At 38.6% G+C, this 19,974-nt stretch overlaps 1 protein-coding gene across 2 annotated transcripts; it reads right to left on the bottom strand.

Annotated features, from left to right (window-relative positions):
- Positions 1-1,363: 1,363 nt before the first annotated feature.
- On the bottom strand, positions 1,364-16,055 carry LOC121424475 (monocarboxylate transporter 9-like). Of its 2 annotated transcripts, none has more exons than XM_041620170.1 (6): positions 15,297-16,055; positions 6,406-6,702; positions 5,302-5,969; positions 3,741-3,966; positions 2,241-2,384; positions 1,364-1,604 (listed from the first exon to the last, which is right to left on the bottom strand). In XM_041620170.1, the coding sequence occupies exons 1-6, from the start codon at positions 15,451-15,453 to the stop codon at positions 1,396-1,398; spliced, it is 1,701 nt and encodes a 566-aa protein (XP_041476104.1). In that variant the 5' UTR covers positions 15,454-16,055; the 3' UTR covers positions 1,364-1,395. The 2 variants fall into 2 exon arrangements, with proteins under 2 accessions (XP_041476104.1, XP_041476105.1); XM_041620171.1 differs by having other exon boundaries at positions 15,303-16,055.
- Between the last annotated feature and the right edge of the window lie 3,919 nt (positions 16,056-19,974).

The following is a 19,974-nucleotide window of genomic DNA, read 5'->3' as shown; positions in this document are numbered from 1 at the left end:
GAACCCGGGCCCCCAGCTTTGAACGCCGGTGCCTTAACCACTAGACCACAGAGACTGGTTAGTGGCTAAGCGACCCTGATCCAATTGACCGTCAGATAGACAGATTTTCGAAACCATACCAATTATAATTTCCTTTGTCGGGTGAAGTGGGGTTTTGAACAATGACAAGCTGCCATGCCTCGGCTGGATCAAAGCTAGTGCTTTGATACAGTACACGTATGGGAGAGTGTATACAAATGTGTGTGAAGCTATACATATACAACAGCTTTGTCAACTCTTTTATTTTAAATATTGTGTAAAGAAATGGATGAAGAGAACAAGGTTAGGCGTAGCTTAAATCAGCTGGATCAAAGCTAGTGCTTTGATACAAAGCTAGTGCTTTGATAAAGTACACGTTTGGGAGAATATATATATATATATATATATATATATAAACATATAGTTACAAAATATGCTGAAGATAAAAGGTAATGCTTTCAATGCCAATATAGTTTTTAATATAGTTTTAAAAACTATATTGGCATTGAAAGCATTACCTTTTATCTTCAGCCTATTTATTTATTATTAGAGAAGCCCATACGTGAACTTTAAGATATATGTATATACATATATGTATATATGTATATATGTGTGTGTGAAGCTATACATGTACAACAGCTTTGGCAACTCTTTTATTTTTAAATATTGTGTAAAGAAATGGATGAAGAGAACAATGGTAGGCGTAGCTTAAATTAAGGTTCCCCAGAGCTATCTACCTTTGGAAAAATTGGTGATGCCGAAAAAATGTCTCCGCCGGGAATCGAACCCGGGCCCCCAGCTTTGAACGCCGGTGCCTTAACCACTAGACCACAGAGACGGGTTAGTGGCTGGCCGACCCTGATCCAATTGACCGTCAGATAGACAGATTTTCGACACCATACCAATTATAATTTCCTTTGTCGGGTGAAGTTGGGTTTTGAACAATGACAAGCCGCCATGCCTCAGCTGGATCAAAGCTATTGCTTTGATACAAAGCTAGTGCTTTGATACAGTACACGTATGGGAGAAAGTATACAAATGTGTGTGAAGCTATACATGTACAACAGCTTTGGCAACTCTTTTATTTTTAAATATTGTGTAAAGAAATGGATGAAGAGAACAATGGTAGGCGTAGCTTAAATTAAGGTTCCCCAGAGCTATCTACCCTTTGGAAAAATTGGTGATGCCGAAAAAATGTCTCCGCCGGGAATCGAACCCGGGCCCCCAGCTTTGAACGCCGGTGCCTTAACCACTAGACCACAGAGACGGGTTAGTGGCTGGCCGACCCTGATCCAATTGACCGTCAGTTATATATATATATATATATATATATATATATATATATATATATATATATATATATTTGTTTACATGATTTTATATCTTGTTTTTAACATCTTGCGTCGATTCAGAGCCACTTGCTTGCCTTCTTTGGCAGCCTTTCCATGATGTCATGACGAAGCGATCTCTGACCATGCATTTCTGGTACACCGGGACCATTATGCAGAAAAGGCCGCAGAGGGCGTATGTCCCAATGCACATATATAGCGCCAGGTTGTAAGATCCAGTTTGATCCAAACTCTCACCTGAGTGTGGAAAAGATACAAAAAAGAAATAATCAAGGTCTAAACGATGTCAATTAAATTTCATTACTATCTTGTGCGTACGCCCAAGCCAAATGAGCGCGCAAATGATAATATGGTGACAATTAAGCTTAATTTAAAAGACTTTCTCATGAAATTATTCCATGCTGCAACTACTTTCTTTTACCTTTTTTTCAAAGAATTTTCTTTATTTGTTAAGGAGTTAAATCCATTTTACTTTATTTGCAAACGTAGTAAAAAAAAATCGCTGTAGGCAATTCCCAAGAATGCGTGTAGCATTTTCATTATTTGAATGCAGGATAAAAGAGCACTGCAGAGTGAACGCCTTGTTCACGGACATAGGTACTGCGGCCAGGGATCGAACCCCGGACTTTCCATGTATAGTCAGGCGCCTTATATCACTCGATTGGTCTCATTATGAACAGAAGCATTTCCATTAACAGGAGAGCGTCAAATTTCATTACGTTGGTTCATACTCTGCAGCGTGAGTATAAAAACTTTTTTTCCAAACACCACTCGCCTCAATACCGACCGAACACACATACCAAAAACATAGCAACATAAAATGGGATGTAAATTGGGTTTGTTCTACCTGGACAAAAATAAGGATGGACCTACCGAGAACTGAGGCTGTTAGTAGCCCAACCCCATGCATGAAGGCTAAGATGGCTGCAGTTTCCCGCCCTTTCGTCACTCCAAAAACAAGATTTGGACTGAAGTAGGGAAGGGCGTCTGAAATGCTGAAAACGGTTGCACCAAGTACTTTAAGGGAAAGAAACGAAAATGTATCCAATTTAATTAAGATCAGTATCATGATTGAAAAAGGCAGGGCCTTTGGGGTCTATAAACGTGACAAGCGCATTGCTGTTCATTCACCTATGCTATGGACAGGTGTCCTTATCCTCCTCTTCTTCTGCTACTTGATTTTTTTTTTGGTTTCTTCTTTTCTGTTCTTTCCTTATTCCCTATTTTCTTTAACTCCCCCTGTTTCTGTTTTTCTCCCCCAACTTCTCACGCTAATTAATATGCACTCGTCCCGCGACTCATTTTCATTCAAGAATACTGAACATTTCTCCCCCCCCCCCCCCCCCCTTGCATGAATTAACCTGGAAGAGGACAATTAGCTGATATTGGTGGCGTGCAGCAGCAGGAGTCGACCAATTTATTAGTTTCGATACAGATTTGGGCATTTCCCTGACCAAGTTTCATTGGGCAAGTGGTTGGTGCCTTATTGATTTACATGATTCGACTAACTGTACTTTATCTATGCCTTGGAGCCTGGTTTTTCATCTCCACCAAGGCTGTTTTTATTATTATTAAAAATAAATACAAATGTGTCTAAATAATAAAAAGACTAAAGAAAATAGACATATTGAAAATAAATAATGCGTCGGTGTCGCTTTACTCTGATGTACATAAAGAGAGGAATGACGACTAAGGACACGAATAGTGTCAATCATTGTAGATTTGAACCGATTACCCTGGCGAACTTGACCGACCAAGCTGAAATGGCATTCACCGATATCGAGAGTGGGACTCTATCGTAATTGACGCCAATGTCTAGAGGGCCGTCTGCACCATCCCTAGTTTTGAAATTAGCGTGCAATTTCCGATCCGGCAAATTATCCCGATCTGAACAATCTCGTGATTATTTGTAATGGAGACGCAATTATCGCGCTAGTTCGTAGGATTAATCTCGAGATTGCAATCCCAAATCAACTTGGGACTATTTGCAAAATAGCGCACTATTCTACGAACTATTCTCAGGTGCAGACGCACTCGGAATTACGTATTCACGTTGTCAGACCATAATGCATCGATGCCTCTTCTTGCAAAAGTGAGGATGGGGTTTCTAGAACCTCGAGATTAATCGCGAAGAGGGCCGATCGGGCTAAAATCTCGAGATTGAGCGAACTCGGGATGGTGCCTGGAGACGATGATTAATTGGGCAAAATCTTGACAGAGAAATATTTTCTGGGAAAGGGAGAATGTCGAAGACATGGTGCCGAACAAAATGGAATAGTCCCACCCCATATATTTTCCTGTTGAAATTCAAGAACCGCTATTGCTTGGTATGAAAGAGAATTTTGGTTTGAATCGATAAATCTTGTCACTTACTGACAACCATGCACATGACAGCGGAAAAACCTGGCGCCTGGAGGAGACATATCATAACGGAGATACCCAGAACACTAGCGACGGTTGAGAGGTAAAGCTGATGAAACGGGATGTAGTCCGATATGAGAGCCAAAGTTACCTTGCCAACCAACATAGAGACCCCGAGAGCAACGACTGTATGTGCACCGTCCTCTTCCGAGAAGCCGAGAGACATCATGTAGCTTACCTGAGGAGTATTTGCGACAATATCATTCTTTAAAGCAAATGTGTTCTATAATTCAACCTGGAAAGAAAAAAAAATCAGCTTAGGACACATACATGACGTAGGCTTGCTACTTAAACAGTGCCTTGTTCTTGTTCCTGAATACAATACTTTGATGGTGCATTCTTGATTACTAGTATTTGATTTATTTATTTATTTATTTCAAATATTTAAAAGAAGGGTAGCTCAATCAGCAACAAGCTGGTTTTCGTTGAGGCCCTTCGTGAACAAACGCAAATATAAAACATGGTAACATATTCAAATATAAACAAAGAATACAACATAACGTCGATACTAATATTGAAAAAAAAATGAAATGAAATGAGCATAATTAACTATGGAAAATAACAGAACAAATAAAATATGATACTGTACAGATGTTACCTAAAACTAAACGAAAATATTATATACACATGAAAAGAGATAAAATATGTACAAAATGAGGAGAAAGAATAAAATAAATTCCACCATTAGTCCCTATTACATATTAAAGGTTTTTTCCCATTTAGCCATTTCCCGTTTGAACTGTTTAATGTTTTCTATGAATCGGAGGTGTTCGGGTAGTTTATTCCAATGTAATGGGCCTATGACAAAAAATGATTTCTGATAAAAGGTTGTACGAGCATATGGCACCCTGATTATCATCTTATTTGTGTTTCTAGTTGTTCGGGAGGATACTTTCTCTATATAAATAAACTTATCACAAAGCACCTGGGGAGCAGCTTCGTGTAAACATTTATGAACCATTAAGCAAGATGCTTTAAAAAGACATTGCGTATTTTGAGCCAGGATAATATTTTTGAAAATTTGTTTAGATGGAGTTTCCCAAGAGAAGTTAGATACCATTCATGCTGCCCTCTTATGTAATCTCTCTAACCTACTGTACGGCAATATCCGGTACGCTTTTTCCAATACGGATTGAATGACATTTATTTTTCAAGTTATGTTGTAGAAATGTGTATGAATCAAGACTATCAAAAAGCACAAGTGTATAGACTGCAGAAGACTTTCTCTCTGCGGATGACCTACTTTCAGGACACTTCCATTTAGAAGAAGTTTGAAACGGTTTTCCATTATATTGCAATTATTCAAACAAGGTAAATGGACTTCAACAGCATCCCTCCCCCTTTCTTTACGGATAAACTGGGAAAGTTATCCAAATTCTAAGTGTTCTGAAAAGGAACCGAAGGGGCCACTTTGAAAAAGGATTCATGAAATGCTTACCAGGAAGATCATCGTATAGCCTAAACCATAGAGAGTCATAAGCCTATTATGCATAAAATTGAAAGCATTTCTCACCAGTTGCACAAGGAAGAAGGAATTTGTTAGACCATAACCGAAAACTGCCAGGGACATGAACCAGACGTCAGGAAAGGTTAAGACAGTCAACATTCGCTTCGTCATACCCGATGTAGCGTGCTCGAGAACGTTCTCTTCAAGAGTTTTAAAGCTCCTGGACGGTTTCCACTCCTTTTCTACGTTACATGTATTTCTGATGGTTTTGTCGTATTGATTAGGCCTCTTTTCAGTCAGCCTATGACAGTTTTCCTGACCTAAAAAAGTCCGACCACTTTGTTCATCTTGGTCCGTATTCTGTCCGACTGTTTGTGAGTTGCTTTGATATGTGTATAATATCATATCCGACGTGTAATCAGTATGGCAATGTTCTCTGGTTTCCTTCCATTCGTCAGTCTCTTGTCCGATGTCAATCATCGCGTCTTCGATATCCTTCATTGAATCTTCAAATGCCCTTGCGTCATTTGTCTCTTTGGCTTTCAGCTTCACCGTGCAACCTTCATCCATGTCTTTTGTTTCCTCTGGCGTTGATGGTCTCCTTGGTTCGCGGTGGGCCCATGCCACGGCAGGGAGAGCGATTCCCATAATCATCCCAGCACCGATCCTAAGTGTGTTCCTCCATCCGAACTTATTCTCAAGATAGAACGTGAGTGGCCCTAGTGACAGCATTCCTAAAATTTCAAAAGATAGGGGACGAATATTAATCAGTGGCTCGGAATATTTAACTTCCTAGGCGCGGTTTGGCAAACGAGTAGATGCAAGGCATCTAGACTCCTACAATAGTGCTTCAATGAACTCAATAAATCTGAAACAAAAATAATTTTCAAGAGAGAAGGAGGCTTACGTTAGTCTTACTTGCTCTTGTTATAAATATCAATTATCTGGTACGTGGTGGTTCTCGGAAATTCAGAAAACAATATTGGCGTTGGAGAGCTCTGAGCAGACAAAGCTTACGGCAAGCTTTTGTTATGAGGCTCGGACCCCAACTCTCTGTCATGTCTGTATGAGTCGAATTTTTCGGCGTCGGTGAGACTTATCACAACCTTTTGATTGTGCTCATACGTGCACCGTTCGATACCAGCTATAATCGTATTGAATGTTCCTCACCTAGATTGGAAGAGGCCATGGGGAGAACGACCCCACCAGTTGCATTTTCCCTGGGGAAGTACTTGAGGATCAGGTTCAGAGACCCCATCAGGATACATCCGGTTCCCACGCCGAAGAGAGCGCTGTAGGTGAAGTACATCGGAGCAAGGCTTTGCATGAAGGAAGTCAAAATTAATCCGAGAGAGATCATTGATATTCCGATGACGACCACCGCCCGGTAACCGATCCGTTCGATAAGCAGGTTGACCAACGGGGCAACGATAGCGGATAGTCCAAATGGAAGGGATCCCACCCACGCTGTCATGGAAAGATAACAATGTTAAAGCTTGGTTTATACTGAGTTGGACTACTTCTCGGACAGTCTAATACCACATGGACTAAATCAATTTGGCCTAATCGCCGTTTGATCAACACTACACTTGGTCTAAGACCCACTTACTCTAATTCACACGTAGCCTAATTCGTAGGTGGTATAATTTCGATAGCTTCTACTCATTTTTAGAAAATTTTTAAAATTAGGAAAATGGGGATGAAAATGTTTTTAGCCTCCCCCCCCCTTGCTGAAAGCAGAATCTTCACCTGCTTTTGTTAGTGCTGTTGTTTTTGCTGCTTGTATTGTTTAACCCTAAAAGGGCTTGGCTATTTAATATGTATTGAGGAGTAGGGGGCATGACCCCCCCCCCCCCCCACCCACACCTTCTGATCTCGGCCGCCGTTCCGGCGATTGCGTCGAAATTTGGCACGCACATTTTTTATCGCATAAACTACAAGCCAGAATAAAACAAAATCCGGAAAGATATTTTTCATTCATTTAAAAAAAAATATGGAAATTTATTCGTGAAAACATTATTCGCATATTCAACACCTAATTTCACTTGAAATATCCCCCCCCCCCCCCCCCGATGTCATCTTTTTAATCTTATTTAAAAGGTTTCTACAAAGAAAAATTGCAAAAGCAAAAATTGTTTTCCACTGTGTTTTTTTCAATGGAAATAATTACAGACCATTCAACAACTGAATTAAACCCTGCATCAATTAAGCAGATTAATTAGGATGAAAAATAACCATCCTATTATAAATTTCATTGCCCATAGGCTTTGTACACAAAGTATAAAAATGAGCCATTTTCAGCCTGACATTGTCTCATAAAAAGTCACTTGGCGTCGCAACACTGTATACCCTACGCCGCAAATTTGGTCTCAAAAGTTGCGCGGGAGTTCAAAGAAAAAAGTCCTAGAATGTTTGGCTCTGTCTTATAGCGTTTTAGAAATATTGCGCGAAGCGTTGTGGGTGGCTTTCAAAGACCCAGTCCCTATAGGGTTAAATGCATTGCTAACAATGATTTGACTTTTAACAAAATAAAATCTTATATGTCACCTCTGTCTGTGATATGTGATGAAAATTCGTTATTATTTTCATAAAATTAACTTTTTTGTATTATCAGCTGGTAATAATTAGGATTATCATGTTTTATGTATTTATTCATGTAAGTTTGAGTGCCTTTTATTTTGTACATTTTATTAATGGCACGGCCCCAATGTAAATCAGACTTTGTATCTGTTTGGGTTTTTTACCGTGTGAAAATAAAATTTATCTATCTATCTATCTAAAATGAAGCCCAGAAAAATCACACCCGGAGAAACGTGACTTTCATCCATATGAAGAACATTCAACATGTTCAATACAGCCTAATCAAAGTTCAGCGCATTTTACTAAATATTACTTTCGCAATGTTTTTATGCCTTTGAGTTTGCCGTTGTCTAAATAATGGCCCTTCAGGACAAAGTCTGCCGATGTTGGAAAATATAGGACCTCATAATCTGGAACTTAATGTCAACATACAACAAAGCATTCTGGTTTTATATTTATCGGGTTAGATTGTCATTATCACCTTGATATTAAACATATTAATAGAGCACACCATTTGAAGTGAGTTACCCTCTGTTCTGCAAACAGATATTATACCGGTACCAGGTTTGTGTTTAATTAAGCTGATCGTAAAATTACGCGCAACTTTGAACACGACTGGAACATGATCTTAGGTTCTATTTCAATTATAGGGATAAATCACTCGACATGAGAAAGAGTTACCAGTCGTGCGTAAAATCATTCGTATCTTACGATCAGCTTTATGAAACACCCACAAGGGTACTTTACTTGACCTGAAAAATGCGACTTCGTCATTCTTTGCAGTGTAAAAAAATAGTGGTTGTATATTTTTGTTATAGTTTTATATGTGTACATTGACTTATATGACGAGGTATATCACTTCCAACTGGTTAGATACACTGCAGCTCCAAAACGCCTTCTCAATCCACACCAATTAGTGAGGGCCTATGACTCAACTGGCTACATTTCTGGCAATGAAAGGTGTAATATCGTGATAAAGTTCTCAAAAAGGAAGATGATCTGTACACTTAGCCAGCTGTTAATATTCATTCATTCACTTCATGCAATAACGATGTAGCGCAAGATTTGGGGTCCGTTGCAGAAAGAGTTGCGTTTAAACGCAAGTCAAAATCAATCGCAAGTCCCAAATGCGCGCTGTTGATTGGTTGAAAATCAAGTTGCGCATGATTTTTAGAGTTGCGATTGATTGCAACTCTTTCTGCAACGGGCCCCAGGTCTATCGTATTTAGCACAAAAGGCAAGGTCGTGAGAATACATGTACAATCAGATCTTTTGAATTTCGAGATTACAGGTGCATAATGAACATGTTGGATGGAAGCAAACTACATGTCTGAAATGTTCTATGACACGTAGGAAGCAAACAAGTTAGGTTGGATAGAGAGAAAAGTCAAATACTTTATATTCGATGGCTCTGAATGTAATACAGGGTCCTGTCCCCGGGGGGGGCACTTCCATTGACGAGTGGATATCATGCGCGACCATGGGGTCTCGAAAAGCACCCTAAACACGTATTTTCCATATTCTGAAAATGCACCCCTTAACAAGTATTGGCGTCTGAAACCCTACCCTTTACAAGTATTGGTCCTGTCCCCGGGGGGGCACTTACATTGACGAGTGGATACCATGCGCGACCAAAAAAACACGTAAAAAGGATGTCTTTTTCACGATAGGGCACGTTACGTACGTAACGTGATAAGGGTGTCAAAAACACAAAAATAATGAAAAAAAGGTATCTATTTTGCTAGGACAATTACGTGTTTAGGGTCGAATTTGCGGGGATGATAAAACAAAATTAAAATGTTTTATAAAGGATGTCCATTTTTCCCCAACACTTCGTGTTTAGAGTCCGATTTGCGAGAGGTGTAGAAGGTGGGGTCGTACTAAACCAAACAAGGTAAAGCCGACGACCGAAGGACCCGTAACAATAAAACATTCCTGTACTTGTTTAGGGGTTCATTTCAGGGAATATTTTCCAAGATTATCGTTTTGTTTCCAATACTTGTTAAGGGTAGGGTTTGACAACCCAATACTTGTTAAGGGGTGCATTTTCAGAATATGGAAATTACGTGTTTAGGGTGCTTTTCGAGACCCCATGGTCGCGCATGGTATCCACTCGTGAATGGAAGTGGCCCCCCCCATGGTCCTGTCTCTACGACTGTATGAAAATCCGTTACTATCATAAGTTTTACATGTACAACAGATAATTTACAAGCTGTCTTCTTGTAAGCAGTAAAGGTCTGGAGCATATATTTGGAATTTCAAAAAAAGGGCAAATGAAATGTCATATCTAGAATATATTTCTAACAACCATGAAGCTTAGATGCTGAAGTTGCTGGCTGTCCATAGTCCTTGATCGGATCTATCGCAACTATCTGTAAGACGCAGATCAGGGCCCTGTCTTACGAAGAGTTACGATTGATCCAATCAGTCACAAATTATTATGGATGGCCAACGACGTCAATATATATTATGCATGTTTTATATTTATGATGTTTCATGCATTCATTGTTTTCTTGATAATTCACCGTGCTTCTTTTTGTTTACAAATTACATTGCGCAAATTTCCTGTAGAAAAAATATGACACTGATGGATTTCCATAGAGTTACGATTGATTGGATCAATCGTAACTCTTTGTTAGACGGGGCCCTGGATTCCGTGACACGAAGGTTTGCAATCAATCGCTAAATACCAATGACCAATCAAGATCGTCGTTGCACGCGCACTCTGTCAAGTCTGTTTAAAATACTGACTAGGAACCAATCATTTCGGTTCTATTGTATTTGCAATTCATCGCAAAACTGTGTGTTACGGAGCCCAGAACTTATTGTATTCCACGAGTTAGGTATTAAAAATACTGCCCGAATCGAAGGCGAAATATTGGTCTCAAGGCCGGTCACACCGCCCGAGCGTTGTTAGAGCGGTCGTGGAGCGGTAGGGAGAGAAGGTCGAATTTCGCTCACAAAATTGGGGAAAAAATCGAGGAAAAAAATCGAAAATGGTGAACGGTAGCGAGTGGTGATGATTTTCTCTCCGCTCCACGACCGCTTCAACAACGCTCGGGCGGTGTGACCAGGCCTTTAACAAATGGATCTGGTACACATGAAAAAAAATCCAATAGTAGTCGATTTGGACAGCTTCTGGTATTTCTAACATTATGCTAGACATAAAATTGTTCTTCAGTTGGAACTTAATAGTTTCTTATGACAGAAGTAGCTGCAAGAGAAAATAATTGTAGATCCTGAATGATTTTTTTCATAATGCCTTTAATAAAAGGGTTTATGATAATACTACCATAATGTAAATATAATGTTAGGAGGCACCGTTTATCCTGAGTTCAGTGCTCCTGTAATCGCTTATTTACCTATAAAGCTTTGAGGGGAACTAAGGTTATGAAAAACGTGTTTATTTTTTATTGTCCCCATGTTTGTTTTAAGCAATCGATCCCATATCAAAATCACACGGAATGAACTTTTTTACTGAAATAACTTAACTGCAAAACAATCGCGACAATTAAAGGAAATTTCGATCGGAAGTTAATAGTTACTGATGCCCTTTTTACAAACCCCGTACTATCCTTGACCCCGTATTATTTTTTTTCCTTTTCACACATGCCAAATTGTTATTGCTAACCCCGGATAAGGAATGCTTGCTTTTCACACACGAAACTCGCTAACCCCGGACTAGTGGATTTTGTCGATCATTCGTAGTACAAGTACTTCACTCGTACACTTTTTACACACGCTACAATTTCCTTAACCCCGTACTATAGGTGGGGCCAAATTGCCATTTAGCCCCACCTATAGTACGGGGTTAAGCTTAGCCCACTTTCGTTTTACACATGCGATCTTAACCCCGTTCTATTGCTCTTAGCACCGCAATTGGTGGGATAACCCTGCTTTTGCCCTTTTTACACAGGATTTTCTTAACCCCGGACTATCGCTAACCCCGTACTATCCTTAACCCCGTACTATTTTTTTTTTCCTTTTCACACATGCCAAATTGTTATTGCTAACCCCGGATAAGGAATGCTTGCTTTTCACACACGAAACTTGCTAACCCCGGACTAGTGGTTTTTGTCGATCATTCGTAGTACAAGTACTTCACTCGTACACTTTTTACACACGCTTCAATTTCCTTAACCATGTTAACCCCGTACTATAGGTGGGGCCAAATTGCCATTTAGCCCCACCTATAGTACGGGGTTAAGCTTAGCCCACTTTCGTTTTACACATGCGATCTTAACCCCGTACTATTGCTCTTAGTACCGCAATTGGTGGGATAACCCTGCTTTTTTGCAGGGCCAAATAATCCCGTACTATAGGTGGGGTTAGCCCACTTTGCAAAAATGCTGTGTAAAAAGAAAGTGGGCTGAGCTTACCCCGTACTATAGGTGGGGCTAAATTGCCATTTAGCCCCAACTATAGTACGGGGTTAAGGAAATTTTAGCCTGTGTAAAAAGGGTATTTGAAGGGTCACATAACAACTTCCCCGATATGACAGGTTTGAACTTGGAGACTGATCTTTATTGTTAATGGTTATAATACTTAGTCTGTTCTCCCGAAGATAGTATTATCGACAGATCAAGTAGTCTCCTAAAACATCTCTTCCTGGTGCAATTTTTTATTTATTTGTTTATTTATCAAAATATCTTTATACAGGATAGCAGGCTCAGATAAACTGTTTTTCAGCCTGGTCCTGTTAACATAAAAATAACGATATATACATAATAGATAAAAAAGTAACATTAGGTTCTGTAATGATTGAGTTCAATAACATTTAAAATCAGAATTATTACAAATAAAAAATTGTTCAAAGATAACATACACTACCAGTCACAATTCAAAATTAAAAAGAATGGTGACTGGTATTGTATTCATTTTTTTTAATTGATGAAATGGGAAAACTATCCTGTATACAATACAATAACTGTGAAATATTATATAATATGGTATCATTGGCAGAGTATATGCAAATAAAACAACATTTATGAAGAAAACTAAGAATCTATTCACCATTGAGCATAGTATAGACTTAACAATAAAATTTTACAAAATAAATATCGCCAAGAAAAGTAATGGAAGCTTACTTGCTAAATGTGCAATTAAACGATATATTTAGTACATGCGTGATGTCCGGAGCCCCTCATGTTGACAGTGTGTTTTTGTGGTGTATTAATATTAAAGACAAATGCTAATAAATAAAGAGGCTTTAATAGGAGAAATTATAATTTGTAAACCAATTTTTGGCATGACTCCAATGTGTTTAAGATCGCATGCTCGATCTATAATGAACACAAAGGAGTCATGCCCAAAATCTGATACCTACTGTCCACGGCGGACTGCATTTGCATATTAATGAGTCAGAAAGAAGAGGATGAGGTTATTTGTATTCCAGTTCATCGTGACTTAGCCGTGAACCAGAATAGCCTGGTGGTTGGGTCGCTGCCCGGCAGAAAGTAGGTCGCAGGTTCGAATCCCACTATATAACATTTGGTGATGGATTTTCCATATATTCAGAAAATAATATATTTTACTTTCTATCTTTCCTTTTATTTCCTTTCCACTTTTTTCTTGGTCATGATTTTATTTTTAATTGAAGGGGGGAGCATCCCCAAGCCACCGCCCATCTGTATGGCACTGATCAAATGGAACCATAACCTTTGCAGCTCACAATGAATGGATTTGAAAAAAAATACACGCTCTCCCATACTTCGATTGAAAAAAAAAATGTTTTTGCTTGAAGGAATATTCAAAGATAAAAGAGAACATATTAAAAAGAAACAAAAGAACAATTCCAGCAAATAAATAAGGTTGAAAATGAATTTTGAGACCATAATTTGAAAATTATGGCAAATATAACGAAAAGGTTAAGAGGCTCAAGCCTTCTTTTCAACCTCAGGCATAAACATTCCATGTTTGCTCAAGCATGAACGAAACTATTATTTAAATGGTATATGAAAGATAAGAACTTAGAGCACATATGAGCACCAAAATATAGACATCATAATTTGAAACAAAAATGTCATAGACTTCAAATCTGTCCCTTTTTTTGATACGCTCTGTAGATCGAGCATGCCATCTTAAACACATGGAGTCATGCCAAAAATTTGTTTACAAATTAAAGACAAATGTTGTTTTATTATACACTCTTACTCCGACGGAGTGTAGTCGAACTATCACTGCTACTAAATTGTACTCGTTTCTGTTTTATTTGTCAGTTTGTTTTGAAGAGGTCTGTATTGATAAATCAGATACATCCGTTAAATAACAGAAAATATATCCTAAATTAATACAAAAGGTGTGCTTGTATATTAGAGGTTCAAATTGATACATAAAGACATACATGAAGAGAGTTCTTTTTTGAATAATTTGCAGTTTTAAATATTGTCTGTATTTTTCATATTGTAACCTTATCGTTAAAGCCATTGGAAACCAAATTCCTTTGTATGCATACATTGACCAATAAAAAGAATTGCGGGTTATCTGGTTCTATGGTATCGATTTAAAGAAATTATTACACTGTTCTCGCAAGAACCTCTAATGTTTTTTTTTATTAATCATTTAAATGGTTTAGGCATATATTTGTAGCCTAGGAAAAAAAGATTTAAAAATTATGAATTACGAATTCCGAAAAAAGCTATTCAAAAAGCTATTCAATCATCAATGTAATGATAAGATAATGATGATGGTCGTGGCGGGATCCCGGGGCGGGATTCACGAGCTGCGTGTTTCCCGTTGCTTAAACGACTTAATCTAAGACCATGTAGGTAAATGTCCGTTAATTTGGACAAAATTTAACACAGTTGTTTACATCCCGCGGTTTTTACGCGTTGTGTATTATGTTTATAGCCCGACGGCTTTCATTATAAAGCTCACGTATGGCTTCGTCGCAAACCAGATTTGCTATTATGTTTCATTATCTAACAGCATAATTTACAAACTTTAAAGAGGGTGATTTTAAAAAAATATAAGTGTGCAACTTGCACAACTTTGGGCAAACGTACATGGCTCCAATTCCGTCCCCCCCCCCAAAAAAAAAAAAACAAACAAGAAAAACACCACGGATCGACCAAGACATGGACCATGGTCCACCTTTAGCATTTTTAGGTCCATGCTCAAACTTCGGTACATTCAGTTGTAGGGGTATTTAATATGAAAAACATACTATACGCAAAACAAAGCTAGAGGTGACAAGCAGGGTACATTACAGAAGTATACTTTTTATCATAGATCGGTGGGATAATGTTGTCTTGTAGCGGGACACCTAGACACAGAAATCATTATTTCTCGATCCCTAAACAATACCAGGTCTGCACAATAACAGATTATCTCAATGTGTATCGATTTGCCTATTATTTTTATTATCAAGTCTCACCCAGTTCCCCCCCCCCCGTCTATCTCCTTCTCTCTCTCTCCCTCTCTCTCAAATGAATTAGATTTATAATTATTGGTATAGGACAGTGAAAATTAAACGTTATTACATTTACCCGTTGAGGTTGCACTGCTGCCGAACTCCCGTTGGAAAGTAACGAAAAGAACGCTGAAGGAGAGGATGAAGCCATAACTGAAGTAGAAGGCGATACATGTAGCCCCGGTGACCACCCAACCCCAGTGGTGGTGCAACCTTGAAGACGCCATCGCTTTAAAGGAAGCCGCCACAAGCCCGTGCCTCAATTTCACTTCGAGCCAGCACCATGCAGTCCCCACCAGTCAGAGCTAAACTTACTTATAGCGGAACGGAGTACACTATAGGACATTGCACCTGTAGGCTATATGCGCGCGTGTGCCTTTCACGTGAGTGCAGAACCGTTGTGGATGCATCAGGGAAATGAATACGTAGCCAATGTACCAGCAAATAAAGTTTGGAAGATATTCTAGCTAGAGCCATTATGAATCCATGGCCGTACGCATCGGGGTGGGACATGATGGGGCAGCTGCCCACCTCCCCACGAATTGTCGCAAATTCAGCAAATGGGTGCACGAAATATATAAAATTAAGAAAAAATCACTTAAGAAAATCGAAAAGCCTCCACGACAAAGTCGGTTGCTTCGTTCCCTCGCTTTCAAGTTTCTTTTAAATGTTTATATGCACCAAGTCCCCTCTCCTCTGCGAAAAATTAAAAATGTGTTGTAAGTACTGGACATGAGTTCAGGGTATCGATTGTCAAATTTACACTAACAGTGATAAGGAATAGGCAGAAGGCATCGACTGGCAAACTGGACGGTATGGCAAACAAACGATGATTGTCCAGGGTTGAATATGGAGGGGGTTATCTGGTGGGGACTTATTGACACTGGCGTAAATCATTGCGTCACACTTATTGTTCAGGGGAGAGGGGTGATCTGTTGTTCCATTCCCAACTCCCTGAATAATGGTTATGACGCGAGTATTTACGCCAGTACTTGCTTAGGTATATAAATATATTTCTTTACACAATATTTAAAATAAAAAAGAGTTGCCAAAGCTGTTGTACATGTATAGCTTCACACACACACACACATATATATATATATATATTACATTTACAAAAAAATAAGATGAAAATAAAGAGTCGACTGGGGGAGGGGGGGGTTGAAGAACACCAGATCAGAGGTCGACTCGGCCTGCCTTATTGTTATTGACTGACTGCAAAATGAACAAGGGTCCCGTAACACAAAACTGCTAAATGAAATGGCCTATCAAGATCATCGTTGCATGCCCATTTTGCTCAGTAGTCTGACTGGGAACCAATCAGGGTTCCGTAACACAAAGGTTAGCGATTGATCGCTAATTTCAAAGAACAATTCTGATTGGCTCATAGTAAGTCTACTAAGCAAAATGCGCATGCAACGAGTATCTTGATTGGTCATTTCATTTAGCGATTGATCGCTAATCTTTGTGTTACGGAGCCCAGATATTATTATTTTTTAAGTAGCAATTGATCGCTAAACTTTGTGCTAAGGGGCCATTATCTTCTCCCCGCAGGCCTCCTTCACCCCTTGACAGGGAAGGCGTTACGAGTCGTCGGATCATGATAAGCAAAACAGTAGCAAAACATCCGAATATATTTATTTTCAAATATATAGATCACTATAACAAACATAAACATGATAAAGGTGTTCCATTGAAAATGTGGTCCTTTATTTAACGCCGTGCTAGTATTAGAGTGAAAAGGTAAAAAATAATAACAAATACTGATATGTTATTATAGGCCTATGTATCGTAGCCCACATGTCCAAGTAGGTACTCTATGTCCCTTCTGAGGACATGTGGAGTACAAGATCTTGTACTCCACATGTCCTCAGAAGGGACATTTATATAATTATACAAGATCTTGTACTCCACATGTCCTCAGAAGGGACATTTATATAATTATACAACATTATTAACGGGAAGGGTTGATTATTTTCACCAAAAAGAGGGAGCCAAAAGTTCGTTGCCGGAAAATCACATATAACCAATTGATAAAAGGGGAGAATAAGCATAAAAAATGAAGGGATCTCGTCAATCCCAGGCTCCCCCCCCCCCCCCCCCATTCTTAAAGTGCCGCTAACAACATCAGTCTACTTGGTCTAGAGAAGTGAAACCTTTGTGTTATTACGTGAAAATAGGTAGCAAAAACTCTTAGATGTTCGTCTTAGATCTTTAGAAATTGAGGCTTATCAGAGATATTCATCTCTAAATGCGATTGCCCGAACGATTACTTGCATTCGGTTTGACATACAGTACGTCGGACAATAAGCAATTCAGATGACACACAATTGTATTTATCATTCTCCCCAAATGTGTATGCTTCGAAATAAAAGCTTATTAGAACAATGTGCGGCATATATCAGAACATGGATGCTCCAAAATACGCATTTTTAATGATAAAATATTGGTCATTGAAATCCCTACGTCAGGTTTCGAAATTTGGGGGGTATAGTTTATTGTTGGCGATTCGGTCATTTCTCATTCCAATAATCTTTTTTTTAACAAGACCACACATTTGTATTCATAATGAATATAGCATTTTTAGCAATGTGGATAAAATGCCTTGCTCAAGGGCATAGGTGCCGAGTCGGGCATTGAACCCTGACCCGTCGGATCTCCAATCCAGCGCCTTAGACCATTCGGCCACACTTCCATTTCTCCGATACTCCTTTCAGCATGGTATCGCAATCAACAATGTTTGTAGATCCCTGCCCCCGTAGGGAAAAAACAGTATCTGACATTTTCTTTCAATTTTTTTTTTTTTTTCAGATAAGTAGTCAGTAAATCATTCTTTTCCAGATGACAGTTTTCTTAAATACTTTTGGGAAAGCCACTTTTCAGTAACTGCAAAATGCAGTATTTACACTAACCTTAGGGTTTCCCAATGGGAGAAACGCAGTGTCTACATTTTGCATAAAGTCGAGGTAAAAAGCATGTTATTTTATCATTTCATTGCCGCTCGAAACTATTTTATTTCTCAAGTAATCCTTTATCACAAAATTGTAGATCATATATGTGCCTATTTCAGGCAAAAAAAAACTCCAGTCATATATTGATGTTGAATTGTGATATATTGACGTAAATGTAGATTTGAAGCATTATGCTCAGTTACCCCATGCAAAAACGCATCTACAGATGAAGAACATGTTACTATAGAACATGTTACGAAAGTATATGTGTTTTCTTCAATATCTCAAAACCAACAACAATATTTGTTTTGGTGGGGGGCCTGGAATAAGTACATACGCACTTTGATTCATGGGAGGCAGATCTGCTTATTGTAAGTTGAGATGTATACGTTTTTTTTAGCATTAAAACTTATTGTTTATGCGTGTATAGTAAGTAAATTATATTATTTTAAAAGCTTGTGTTCTCTACGCATTACCCTATCCTCAACATTTAATATGTTCCCCATTGTCGAGAAAATGACAAAATATACCAGTTGGGCAAAAAAAACTGTTTGACCTAAGGTCCTCATGGTTGTCTTTAAAGGTGTTACCGGACCGCTGGCCCAAAGTTATATCTCAGAATTTTTGAAATTGAAATACCTCATTACCATCACACTTATGACACCCATGACACGCTCACGGCATTCAAAAGCAACATTATAGGAGGTCAGTTCTTATTTCAGCCCCACAACCATAGAACAAATTTTCCCTTGACATTAGGAATTGAACAACTTGAAGTAATTTCAAAATACACTGTAAACACAAAAACCTATCCCGGTAGAATGTACAGCATCTATGGAGATTTCGCAGCGGAGAGAATATACTGTACATGCAAATAACCATTGCGTTATGCAGATATGTATTTTTATTTACTTAAAGTCAAAATTGTTTCGAACTAGACTACTGCCATCTAGGTCGTTGAACTTGCTTATGTTGCGCAGATCGACATTGAAGCCTAATGATAATTTGAATCTATGTGTACGTGTATTATCTGCTCAACATTACAATGATTATTGATAAGGTAAGGCTTATCTGTTGTTCCGGTAAAAAGTGCATTTCTCTGTACAGTTACAGATTATCATGGACCTATTAGTCAGGCAGCATATTTCATATGATTTACCGGCTACTTCGACAGATTGGCTAAGTCTGATTTTTTCACTTTTTGTGATTGCTGACATCACAAGGACCAAATTTCAACTTGGTGACAAATTTCTAATGGTCATCTTGACCATGTTAGGGGTCAAAATAAGGTCAATAGGGGTCATTTTTTTTAAATTGCCCCAATTCTGTCAAGTGACACATCAAATTGTTTGTCTTTGTCTTGTTATACTGAACAAAAAAGTGTGCACAATCATATACTTATGACCTTTCGTTTAAAGACAAATGCCAGTAATCAGTAAACACTGATTTCATGAGAAAGACTGTAAAATCAGGCTTAATTGTCAGTATATCATCGAGGATCTAGATCTGGTATAGTTACATAAACTGAACTTTGTGAAATCTTGAAATCTACGCTGAAAAATGTTCACACTGAAGATCACCAACACAGATAGGCACACGTGGGAGTGTATTTTTATTGCTGGAATAAAGACCCGACGGAAATGACCGAATCCACGCATATTTTGCTTATTTCTCAGCAATTACACAATTTCTTCCAGAATCCTTTGGCACATATTTTTTATTCATACAAGCAGACACTTGGGTGGTGATTATATTAGATTCTGTAAAAAGTCATTTTGAGATCGTTACCAAAACTGG

This window comes from Lytechinus variegatus, chromosome 11 (assembly GCF_018143015.1).
Source record: "Lytechinus variegatus isolate NC3 chromosome 11, Lvar_3.0, whole genome shotgun sequence".
Lineage (NCBI taxonomy): Eukaryota > Metazoa > Echinodermata > Echinoidea > Temnopleuroida > Toxopneustidae > Lytechinus > Lytechinus variegatus.
This window is presented reverse-complemented; position numbering and strand designations above follow the sequence as displayed.